Source organism: Petromyzon marinus, chromosome 34 (assembly GCF_048934315.1).
Source record: "Petromyzon marinus isolate PM22_M1 ecotype Great Lakes invasive population chromosome 34, UKy_Petmar_22M1.pri1.0, whole genome shotgun sequence".
Taxonomy (NCBI): domain Eukaryota; kingdom Metazoa; phylum Chordata; class Hyperoartia; order Petromyzontiformes; family Petromyzontidae; genus Petromyzon; species Petromyzon marinus.
In genome coordinates this window covers 10,792,286-10,804,455 of record NC_133700.1, presented here as the reverse complement: position 1 = coordinate 10,804,455, position 12,170 = coordinate 10,792,286, and the positions used below count along the sequence as shown (strand labels likewise).

Below are 12,170 nucleotides of genomic sequence, written 5' to 3'. Positions count from 1 at the left end.
TTGCCACTCTTTCCACATCCCTCATCACCAAAGTCCAGATGATACTTAAATGCTGCTGCCAGAATTCTCATCCGCGCCCTTAAATGGGACCACATCGCCCCATATACTCGAATCCCTTAGCCAGATTCCAATCCAATCCCGGATCGATACACGAACCGCACTCGCAACCACCATTAAGATCGTCCATGGGCTCGGCCACTGCCTATCTCTCCCCTCTCCTCTAACTCGACACCACTCCCTCAAGCTCTCCACTCTTGCACGCTCTTCACTCCGCCACGCTCTCCACTCCGCCACGCTCTCCACTCCGCCACACTCTCCACTCTTGCACGCTCTCCACTCCGTCACGCTCTCCACTCCACCACGCTCTCCACTCCAGCACGATCTCCACTCCAGCACGATCTCCACTCCGCCACGCTCTCCACTCCGCCATGCTCTCCACTCCGCCACGCTCTCCACTCCGCCACGCTTTCCACTCTTGCACGCTCTCCACTCCAGCACGCTCTTCACTCCACCACGCTCTCCACTCCGCCACGCTCTCCACTCCGCCACGCTCTCCACTCCGCCACGCTCATCACTCCAGCACGATCTCCACTCCGCCACGCTCTCCACTCCGCCACGCTCTCCACTCTTGCACGCTCTCCACTCTAGCACGCTCTCCACTCTAGCAGCCGAGCCGTATTATTTAAGCCTGGATAATATTGGTCGCGAAAACCTACGACGTGTTAAACTAACCTTCACCCAGGTCGGAAGTCACTCACTCTCCACTGCTGCCCCTATAGTTTAGAACTTCCCGGAGCAACCCGTGCTGCTTCCTCGCTGCCCCTCTGTTTAATTCAAAGATCCATGCCACTCCTCCACGTGAACTGATTTCATTCTTCGATCTCCGTGTTGGTGGTGGTGGTCATACTTGCAGGCGCGGTCTCCTTGTTCCGCTGCGAACCTTTATCTTGAGATGACAGGGTGCGTCCACGACGCTGGCTACAGCTAAAGATCTGAACATGAATTGAGGGTGTGGAGCTGTGGGGAGGGGAAGGGGAGCAGGGATGGGGAGGGGGGCGGCACCTCGAAGCCTCCGATGACGAGCAGTGCTTGGATGTCGTTCTTCTGAATCTCGGACACCACCTCCTTCAGAATCTTCCCTGGGAGCGTGCTAAAAGAGGAAGCACGTGGTCACGAAGATGATGATGACAAGGATGGCAATGATGATGGTGATAATGTAATGATGGTGATAATGATGATGGTTACAACAATATTGATGATGATGATGATGACTGAAGATGACAAAGATAACTGATCACGACAAGGACAGGCATGACGACAATGACGACTGATGACGACAATGATCGTAATGACGATGGTGACGATGGTGACGAGGGTTTCGGACTGCGCCACCAGCACACATTGACTGAACCTTGTAAACGGTGTAACGGGGCATTGCAAAGTTCACAAACGACGGCACAGTTTTGGGAATCCGGGTGATGCCCATCCCCAGTTGGTATCACCCCCGATTGTTTGCCCAGCAGAAGCCTCACCGAGTCTCAAAGATGTTTATCACGAGGGCCGTGCCAAATGTTCGCGGTAGGGGGCGATGTTGAAATGTTTGGCCAATCGTCATTGCATTGCGTGTGTGTGTGTTTACGTTGAACTTCTTTTGCACCGTACGTAGCCGACCGTGGTAATCGAAAGTGCGGGGGGGGAGGGGCGGGGACTACAAACTAAGCACAAAAAGCAGTTCTGAAAAAAATAGTTCTCAATCTAGATTTACAAGTGCGTAGCTCCACTGGCTTCCGAATATCGAAGAGCATTCCAGACAGCCACAGAAGAGCATTCCAGACAGCCACAGAAGAGCATTCCAGACAGCTACAGAAGAGCATTCCAGACAGCCACAGAAGAGCATTCCAAACAGCCACAGAAGAGCATTCCAGACAGCCACAGAAGAGCATTCCAGACAGCCACAGAAGAGCATTCCAGACAGCTACAAAAGAGCATTCCAGACAGCCACAGAAGAGCATTCCAGACAGCCACAGAAGAGCATTCCAGACAGCCACAGAAGAGCATTCCAGACAGCCACAGAAGAGCATTCCAGACAGCCACAGAAGAGCATTCCAGACAGCCACAGAAGAGCATTCCAGACAGCCACAGAATAGCATTCCAGACAGCCACAGAAGAGCATTCCAGACAGCCATAGAAGAGCATTCCAGACAGCCACAGAATAGCATTCCAGACAGCCACAGAAGAGCATTCCAGACAGCCACAGAAGAGCATTCCAGACAGCCACAGAAGAGCATTCCAGACAGCCACAGAAGAGCATTCCAGACAGCCACAGAAGAACATTCCAGACAGCCACAGAAGAGCATTCCAGACAGCTACAGAAGAGCATTCCAGACAGCCACAGAAGAGCATTCCAGACAGCCACAGAAGAGCATTCCAGACAGCCACAGAAGAGCATTCCAGACAGCCACAGAAGAGCATTCCAGACAGCCACAGAAGAGCATCTGAAAGCGCGCTAAGCAGTGACCGTCTTTGTTCGATGGTTAGCTAAAAGCCACTGCGAGGATGACCACCGGAGTTTGCGTGATGATGGTTCATGCTCCTTGACGAGTAATACCACCATTTACGTCTCCCCACTTTTAGGTAATTTCCCAAATACATCGTCACTTTATTATTGCCGCTACCTGATTTGCGTCGCCTCAACCCCGCACTTTCGTCGCTGACACAATCACCCCTCCTTTCTTGTATTCGTCGCTTGTCAGCCTTCGTCTCCACCTACCCCGCAAACCGCTTCGATTGACGTCGTTTCGATATTCGTCGTCGCACCTTTCAGGAACGTATCACCCCCGACGTAAGCCGAGCTACTACTGTGTATATTTTTGTCTAGCTACGAGGAAACCGCAGAGCCCTGAAGAAACCCATGCAAAGCAAGGAGAGAACATGCAAATGCTGCGATGTACCAGAGATGGGAATTCCACATTCTCATGGTCGGGGCAAGCCTTTCTCTAGGGCAGGGGTCACCAAACTTTTTTCACAGTGGGCCGGATAACTGAAAGAATGACGAGCGCGGGCCGCATAATAAATAAATATTTCTGGAGCGTCGGACCTGTGTTGACAGCTGGAAAATCTGGGGGCAGGAAAGATGCGTGTTTGTGTGTGTTGCCATGGAAACCATGGTAACGTGTTGCCATGACGTTGCCATGGAAACCATGGTAACGTCAGAGCGTAGGCGGAGCTACCACGAGCCGCGGAAGTACTTGGGATGGCGCGAAATAAGCAAACATTACAATAAACAAGAAAATCTAGATACAATAATTTACAATTTAAAATAGTAAATTTAAGGAACATAGCAGTCAGGAGGTCTCTGCACGCATGAAGATCTCCTGGTATTCTAAACATAATATTTAAATTTAAATTGTATCACGTCTCGTGTTCCATACGTTTTATCAACCAAATCCAAGTACCGTCGGCGGGCCTGATGGACTGACGTTGCGGGCCGGATCCGGCCCGCGGGCCGTAGTTTGGTGACCCCTGCTCTAGGGTGACCTTCATCACCCCCTGCTAAATGACCAGTTCGATGTCATGATTTGACCGTCATCTCTGTTGTTAACTGAACTCTGTGGACGTGCTGGCCGTCTGAGACCAGATCCCCACAATTAGAAACAAAAAATTCCCATTGCTAGTCATTACCGTTTGGTTCCCAGGATCGATCCCCCCTGCCCGGTCCAGCCGCCCACGGAATCCCACGTCATCTCCTGGACCTGAGAGAGGAGGGAGAGGGAGCGGGCGAGACATGGTTTGCTCATTCTACTGCGTGGGTTTTTCACGGTTGTGCTGTATTAGCTCTCTATTGCGTTGTCGGATTGCACACGGTGTCAAATGTTTTTACTCCACGTGGCTGGGAGCTCCTCCAGGAACTTCAGCACGTGGAGTGGAAACGTCGGACATCGCGTCGAACAGGACGCCATCCAACCCGAAAACCCATCGGAGAACTGTTATAAATTCATCTCCAGAACTGACAGGTCCACTCACTCCATGGCAGACCCCCCTGTGGGGCTCAATACTATTTTGCAGGTGGGTCTTGGCTTTACAAGTTGGGTCACTGCAGGAATCCATACTCTTTGGTTCTTTTGGTAAAGTCACGTAGGTAGAAAAAATAATAGATCACGACATTTCGATTGCAACTCAAGCAATCGTCATCAGGCAGAAGAAAGATGACGATTGCATGCGTTGCGGCCGAAACTGTCGTGATCTATATTTTTTTCTACTTGCGCGACTTTACCGAAAGAACCAAAGAGTATGGGCCAAGATTCTTTCAAGATGTCCTTTTTTTCTGTTGTGGAAGAGAGAGGCCAGGTAAAAAAAACAAAGCCACCGCCGCATTGTCCAGCAGGTGGATGTCTTGTCTACATCGAGGCTTTTGTTGGAGCCACATTTCGATTCAGGAATCAAAGTGGACCGGCCGACCTGGTGGATAACGGTCCCTTTGCTGCCAGCAGTCTCAGACGCTGCGTGAAGCCACACCGCTGTCAGGTCAAGACGCAGCTCAAGAAACGCTTTTTAAAAATGTGTAATGGAATTATGAGTGACTCGCGATAGGAGGGGCAGAGTCATGAATCATGCTGGCATTCCAAGGTCGAATATCTGGGGAGGACAGGCGAAAAATGAATTCTGCTCCCCAAGTATCACGGCGTTCCCACATGCTCACGTGATGCAGTTGGCTTTGCCTTGACTTCTATTTGCTTAATTGCTGTGTGTTATTATTGTTTTGCTTTTGTGATTTTGGTGACCCGGATCACTCTTGCAATAGAGAGACTCTCCTCTCCCGGTCTCTTAAGTTATCACCTTGTTCAACAAAATGAACTTGAAATTAAACTTGCCTTGGCTGTCATAGTCTCAACCAAGTCACTTATAGTCTCTGATAAATAAATGAAAATCTACACGCCTGCTTTAACAGAGTTGGGTAATCCTCTAGAGTTGTCTTTTAAAACTTAGATCAGAGTGAAACAAATGACTAAGTTACAAACTCTATACGAGTGATTTTATCGTTTTGGGGGATTTGTTTGGCTGACTGTGATGTGTTGCACTGATTGGGCCAGTGAGGTCACATCCTCGCGAAAATGGTCAAATTATTTCAAGGCGACGAGAAATTAAATAGAAAGGATGTAACCGATTTGAAGACATATTCCTCATTAGACAAACAAATACAAACTGAATGTGAAGAAAAATCACGGTAGATTCTGTGCCCAAGTATCAATTGCTTTTGTCGGTAACCAAAATAAAACGAAAAATATTTTTCTCGATTCGAGCATAACTCAGCAAGCAATTAAGCAGGACCCCTGGTGTTCGCCAGGACCAGCTCTGCTCGTTCTACCGGATTTCAGCAGAGTTACCTGCAGGCTGCAAGGTGGCGATGAGGAGGGAGGGAGAGAGAGAGAGAGGGTGAGTCACTGTATTTTTTCAACGTTTTGAAAATTGACAATTTGGACGATATCACCAGCATCATTGCCGCCACATTGCCATCAACCCCCCCCACCCACCCCGCTCCGTTCGTAAGGCGTGCCAAACTGAACGTGACTTAAATATTCTGTACTGAACTTAACGTTAAAATACAGCAGCGAGAAGTCCGTGGAATGAATAATGCAGTATTGTTAATAGGCTATGCACCACAGAAACTTGGGTACATAGTAAGTGGCTGCAGCACGCGGGGGGAACGATCGTGACATCTGATTCTGAATTAGGAATGGCCATGAAAATACGAGATTAATTCGAACTGTTTTACTCTTTCAGAATAGTCCTGCTTGGGATGTTAGCCAAAATTATATTTTTTTTGGAATAATGAACGTTATTTACGAGCGTAGAAGTGCAAAACTTAAAAAAAAATAAGTTCACTTATGCGACCCGGGTCGCCCTTGCAAAAGAGGCACCGTTGTTTAATGGGCCTCAATGGGTTCATTTCATATCCTTGTTTCACAGAAAGCACACAACTACCACGCTATTGAAGTTACGTGTATTCATGCCAGAACTGATTCCCTTAACTTTGAGTGTGGTAACCTCTATTAATTATACAGGTTGTCTTTACAACAAACCTAATGTAAAATGAAATGCCAAAGGCAGAATGAATTATTTATTCAGGTGCGCATGGCAATACGTTCAATACTCGAGGTGGGCCCTACCTGTCACGTGTCCTTCACGTGACCTTCAGCAATAATGTCGTCGTCAAGGTGAAATGGACATCGTCGGTTCGCATCTAGAATTACTGACGACGGTGATGGATTCATTTGAGCCGAAAGCACGTGTTCTTTTTGGCCAGACTTTAGAAACGAAACGTATTTTGGTCAAAACATTTGTGCTTACGTTAATACATTCAGCGATCGGCATTCACGCATTCCATTCCTCCCTCTGTGTTCAGCAGCGCGTTTGACGATCCATCTCAAACGTATGTGCCGTGTGCATTTGTGTTTGTGCGAGTGGACAAAGTCTGTGTCGTTGGTAATGATCCTGTCAGGGCCATTGAAACAGGGCAGGCAGGTGCGAGCTGTGAGCTCTTCAATATCAGCAAGTGTTTGTCAATTAAGACAGACAGTGACTTTAGCCCGCGACGGGGGGAGCACACTGTGAATAGGCGGACGTGATGTGACACGCTTAGCGGCAGTCTAATAATGATCGCAATTACAATAACGATGATACCAAAAAAATGATTATCTGTTACACCATTGGCGAGTGGGGTGCGGAGAAGCTGCACACACGGCGGTCAGCGCACGGCGATGCGCATCGTTTCGTCCCGTGTCGGTCGGCGTGACGTCCGATGTTTCGAAAAACTTAGGAACGCTAGGAAGAAGCTCGCCGAGCGGAACGTCGGGACGTCGCCACCGAACGGCTGGAGCCACGGCGTAGCCCGCCATGGTCGGTGCGACGGCCCGCGTCCCTCTCCGACGGCCCGCGTCCCTCTCCGACGGCCCGCCAACCTCTCCGACGGCCCGCGTACCTGCCCGCTGGCCAGGCCCTGGAAGCCGTCGTTGACGGTGAGGACGCGTAGGCCGCACGTCATGCCGACGCGCACCGCCGAGCGCACCGCAGCGTTCACCCCGGCAGCCGGCGCTCCGACACTCAGCACCGCCACCGTGAAGGCCGTCTGCGCGACACACGACCACACGCCGCTCACGGCCCCCGGTGTGTGCATGCGTGCATGCATGTGTGCGTGCATGCGTGCGTGCATGCGTGCGTGCATGCGTGCGTGCATGCGTGCGTGCATGCGTGCGTGCATGTGTGCGTGCGCGGTTATTGATGAGACGGATTATTGCGCCAGGAGTAGCGGGGTGGCGCATCGCTGGAATAATGCCTCCGTCGTATTCGTGAGTCGGGCATTGAGTCGTTGCTATACGTTCCGTGGTTCTGCTCTGGGTGGTGACCACAGTCTCTCTGCGCGCTGACGGTGAGAGTTTTTAATTTTCCGTCTGTGCATCGCCGCCATCGAGTATCCGCGGTTCAAGGCGTGACCCGTAAACTCCGTGACATCAATGCCATATCGCTGGTGTGCGCTCGCTGTTACTTTACGACAGCTTTAGGCCGCGGTTGGTGGATCACACACAGATGGAACCATCATGCGCGTGAGAAACACGCACATGCCAGGTAATGAGGTGGTGTCTGTGAGGAAGGAGTACAGCAAGTAGGTTCCTGATAGGCTGTCGGTGCAGGGTTTGACTGATCCCTTACCCTTGCGTGCGGGCATTTTGACCGGGGCCAAAATGGCATTGGTGATGACTCAAACGTGATGGACACTGAAACCCCAAGTGAATACTATTGCGTCAGCTTTGCTGAGTTTCGGGATTCCCATCGGCTCCATCAAGCCACACCTGCAGTCACGAACCACATCGTGCCCCACTCTTTAATATCAGCAAAGGGCTTTTTTGCATCTCTCAAAACTGGAGGCTTCCCCTTGACCTGATGGCACATCATCCATGGGTTGGCGTTGGACAACTGTCTCTCTTGCCTTGTGTTGATTCGTTTGTGATGTGTGTATGGTTGTGTCTGTCTGTCTGTCTCAGTTGTACCGTTTGTCTCATTCACACCACGGGTCTCAATATGCACTCCCTCATTTGTGTCCTGCTTGTGCTGTCTATTCTACACTTTGTCTCAGTGGTACCGTCTTATTTCTCATGTCTGTTTCACTGGAGTGTCCGTCGCGTTTCTACCGTCTCGTTTGCGGTGTCTGTCTGAGTTTTACCGTCTCGTTTGTGGTATCTGTCTCACTTGAACTGTCTCATTTGTCGTGTCTATCTCATTTGTCCTCTCAAAACTGAGTCTGCAGACTCGCAGAGGTCATTTGCTGATACCGTACGCAATTCTATTTGTAAGCCAAGTCCTTCAAATGAGACCCGTATATTTTAGATATATACTTGGCAACTCCATCTGCAGCGCGGTGTAATTTCCGTTGATGCTTCTGCCTTCAGCTACACAGGGTTTTTTTTGCTTTGTTTACGACCGAACCTCGTGGCGCATCTCGCCGCGACCGTCTCGGTGCGTGACGGGCGACGGCTCGGATTCTGGCACCGCCGCTGTCGCTGTACTCTCGCCAAGGGCATTCCCCCCCCCACCCCGCACGAGGTTGACGGACGCCTTCAAACGAACGGGTTCGGCGCTCACCTTGGCTTTGCTGACCGGGGCCTTGTTGTTCGCGAATAGGTTGTACGAGTTGAGGTTGTTTTGGAAACTCCTTTCGGGGGGTTACAAAAGAAAGAACAGGAAAAAAGAACATAAGGATCACCGAGAGAGACAAACAAAGACACAAATCAAATTCGGGCACGGCGACAGGATGTCCTCAAATCTACGTGGAGCAATATCTGGCAGGATGCATGTATTGGGTCAAGTTTACTGTGTTAATGTGTTTACGCGCACACAGGCACGCACATGAGTGTTACGTTTGCATATCTATTATTATTTCAGTATTATTATTAGAGATATATTGACAAAGCGTTCAGTGGGCCATGTTGCAGGTCACCGTCGCGAGAAGGAATGGTGATGGCAGGTAAGGGAGGGGAATGTGCCAGAGAGCATGTCCCACTACGGAGATGGAGCAATGAAGTCAGCTCAGGCGTGGAGTCGTGTGCAGGATGGATCCGTTGCATTGCAGGACCATGAGAGATAGCGACGGCTCTGGGAGGCGTTTATCCAGTGCAGTGGATTGATCACGGCTGACGATATATGTATAACTTCTCTCGCACTGTGCGTAGTCAACCGTGCTAATCGGAGGTGCGGTTGCATGTGCAATGATCATTACAGGCAGCTAGGGTTGCATGTGCAATAATCACTGCACATGCCAGCCTGGCTCTCTGCACTACTGAGGCACCTGCTCTGTTCACATCCAAGCCTATAATACCTCCCTCTTCCCCTGCACCTGTGGTGAATAGTTTTTTTAATGATTACCTGTTTCTTTATCAAGAGCTTTCATTCCAACTCTGTCCCGAAGCCTCTTTCTACCATCTTCCTCTCCCTCTTAAAGTAACCTTTAAACACCACTTTCCCTTAATCTCAAGATGCAAACGTCCCACAACCTTTGCATCGCTTATTTTTTTATTGTTAAATAAGACGTATGTAATGTCTTGAAAAGCTGTGATTTGTTCACATTTCCCCCCACGATTTCTCTTATTGGTGCATTTTTAATATTAACGTTCATATCTTTGTTTAACACGTAGACTTTCGCGACCAATATTATTCATAATAAAGGTTTTTGGGTTAGATCGCGTAAGGATAAATGTGTCACAACCCTCCACCACCCGACACAGCCAATTAGTAAGGGGTTTGTCACGTAAACAAAAGGTGCCAATTAGTGACTACTTCAGCCCACCGGTGTGTTGGAGAGTAAATCCACAACATTAACGATTTAAGTACGACGTTTCGCTGGTAATTACATCCAGCATCATCGGGCAATTTGCCAAAATAGTGAAGCAATATACCTGCTTCCGGTGTTAAATAGACATCTTTGTCAATACACTGCTGGATGAAGGCCTTCCTTACAGCATTACGATCGTGGCGTTGTTTTGACCATGCTTCACCGTGCCGGTTCAGTACGGGGGTTAGTGAAAGGATGATTGGGGTGACCAGGATCGATTCGGATATCACTCACCCCACTTACGGTCGCTGTCGCTGGGAATTTTATTCAGGCCAACAGGTTCAGAGCGCAGTGACACTACTCCCTTCGCTAACACTTCACTCACTCGCAATGCAAATGTATGGTATATATATACTATAAATCTGCCTTACATCTTGCCTGAACAGTTTTCTGAAGTTATTTATTTTTACTGAGTGTAGTGACAAATGTGAGCTTGAAATCCGGCCACTCGTCAATGGGGTTGGTGGACCGCATAAGGATGAGAGTCTGGAATCGCTAAGTGCTACAGAAAGAGCCTCGGTGTGTGGATAAACACCGACGTTCTATGCTATGATGTGCCACTGGGATGCAGTACAACAAGTAGGCTGCTGACATGTCTGTACCGAGTTCGTGTCCTCCGATTAGCACGGTCGGCTACGTTACGGTGCAGAAGAAGTTCAACAGACATCATGGAAAAAGCACGAGAACAAGCATGAGCAGGACCCTCCTGAGACTCGATGCCATGATACCAGTTGACGTACAAGGCATCAATCATTGAGTTAGCCATCCCGGCTGCGTGTGGCCACCCTCCCACATCCATTAGAAGGGGAGGTTATCGAGTTAAACATTGCTGAGCAAGCCCACGGATTTGTGCACGCATTTTTTTGTATTCTAGTTGATTCATTGACATGTGTACAGCGTCGTTTTCTGATGTAGTTATATATTCTATGGGTGGTTATTTTTGAGCACGCGCATTTGAATGACAACGTGCGGGGGCAGATACAGTAATGGTCTAATAACAATGACATTCATACCACATCACTGTTTATAATGTGGAACGTGGAAGTGATGGGCTAGCCCGTGGCACAATGGTTCGTACGCTGTGCTCTGAACCCATTGACCTGAGTTTAATTCCTGGCCCTGGCTAACGTCGGTGGCGAGTGATATCCGAATCCAACTTCACCGACCCGCATTGTACGAAGATAATTCAATACAACCATGATAAGTGTCTCACTCGCAATGTCAGCTTAACAATACTTCCAAGGGGCCTCACCACGTCGCTGAAGCGAGGCTCCTTTGGCGGGGCGGGATTGGGTCTGGCATCATTCGCCGTTGATGTTAGCCATGGCTGGGATGTAACGCTGGTCCCCGGGTTCAAATCGAAGTGTGTTAACCACTGCACTGCTGCTCCGCCCCAAGCAACGATCGTGTATAACCCCGACACTTGTATTTATACAGTTCGAGCGTTTCAAAAACATGAAACGGTCATGCCGATGATGAAATGTACGTGTCAATGAACGAGGTTGGAGTCTTACTTTCCACGGAGTCTCACGGCGTCCTCAAATCGCCCCTCGTCCATCGCCTTCTGCACTGCCTGGGTCTGCGCGCACGGTGCACAGCGTTCAATGCAGCAGAGCGTGAGTGGATCGCTCGCACACGGCCACAAATACACACACATACACACACCCGTCGCCAGGGCTCAGTGTCTCGCTGAATACTCTCCAGGTCGCTGGTGGATTGGAGTAGGCGGCACGCGGCGGCTAGCAGTCGCGGTTGTAACTCGAGGTATACTGGATGCGGTGTGCCGGGTGTGGAAATACGTGCTGGGTTGCTGACCCGGACAGATGGAAGTGATTCGTAATAAATGTTTCAGTATAAATGTGTCGTAACCCTCCACCAACCGACACAGCCAATGAGTAAGGGAATTGTCTCGTAAACAAAACGCCAATTAGTGACTACTTCAGCCCACCGGTGTGTCGGAGAGTAAATCCACAACATTTACAATTTGGATTTACTCCAACGGGCGTTAACCATGACACTGCGACGGTGGTGGCAACGGTTTGCGGAGACCTTCATGCAGCAGTGGATAGATGATGGCCGCTGAGGACGGCGAATCCCGTTGCCCGTCTCACCTGCTGCACGCACTGCATGAGGGAGTTGCGCACGATCTGGTTCCCGGTGAGCGCGACCACGTACGCCGGAGTCTCCGGCGTGGCCTCCAGCAAGGCCAGCACGGCCTCGAATCCCATGCGGCTCGCCTGCAGCACAATGAGTGCAACCCCACGTGGTTTGTTGTTGTTGTCTTACA

General features: G+C 49.8%; 1 protein-coding gene across 1 annotated transcript in view; it reads right to left on the bottom strand.

The window, feature by feature from the left end:
- LOC116948704 (ATP-dependent 6-phosphofructokinase, platelet type-like) overlaps positions 1–12,170 on the bottom strand; it is a 69,576-nt gene that overhangs the window by 7,417 nt on the left and 49,989 nt on the right. Inside the window, exons 10-15 of the mRNA XM_032965676.2 lie at positions 11,995–12,120; positions 11,398–11,462; positions 8,638–8,707; positions 6,980–7,126; positions 3,682–3,752; positions 1,063–1,150 (exon numbers count right to left, since the gene is read on the bottom strand). Coding sequence (XP_032821567.1) covers positions 1,063–1,150; positions 3,682–3,752; positions 6,980–7,126; positions 8,638–8,707; positions 11,398–11,462; positions 11,995–12,120 — 567 coding nt within the window. The remainder of the gene's footprint in view (positions 1–1,062; positions 1,151–3,681; positions 3,753–6,979; positions 7,127–8,637; positions 8,708–11,397; positions 11,463–11,994; positions 12,121–12,170) is intronic.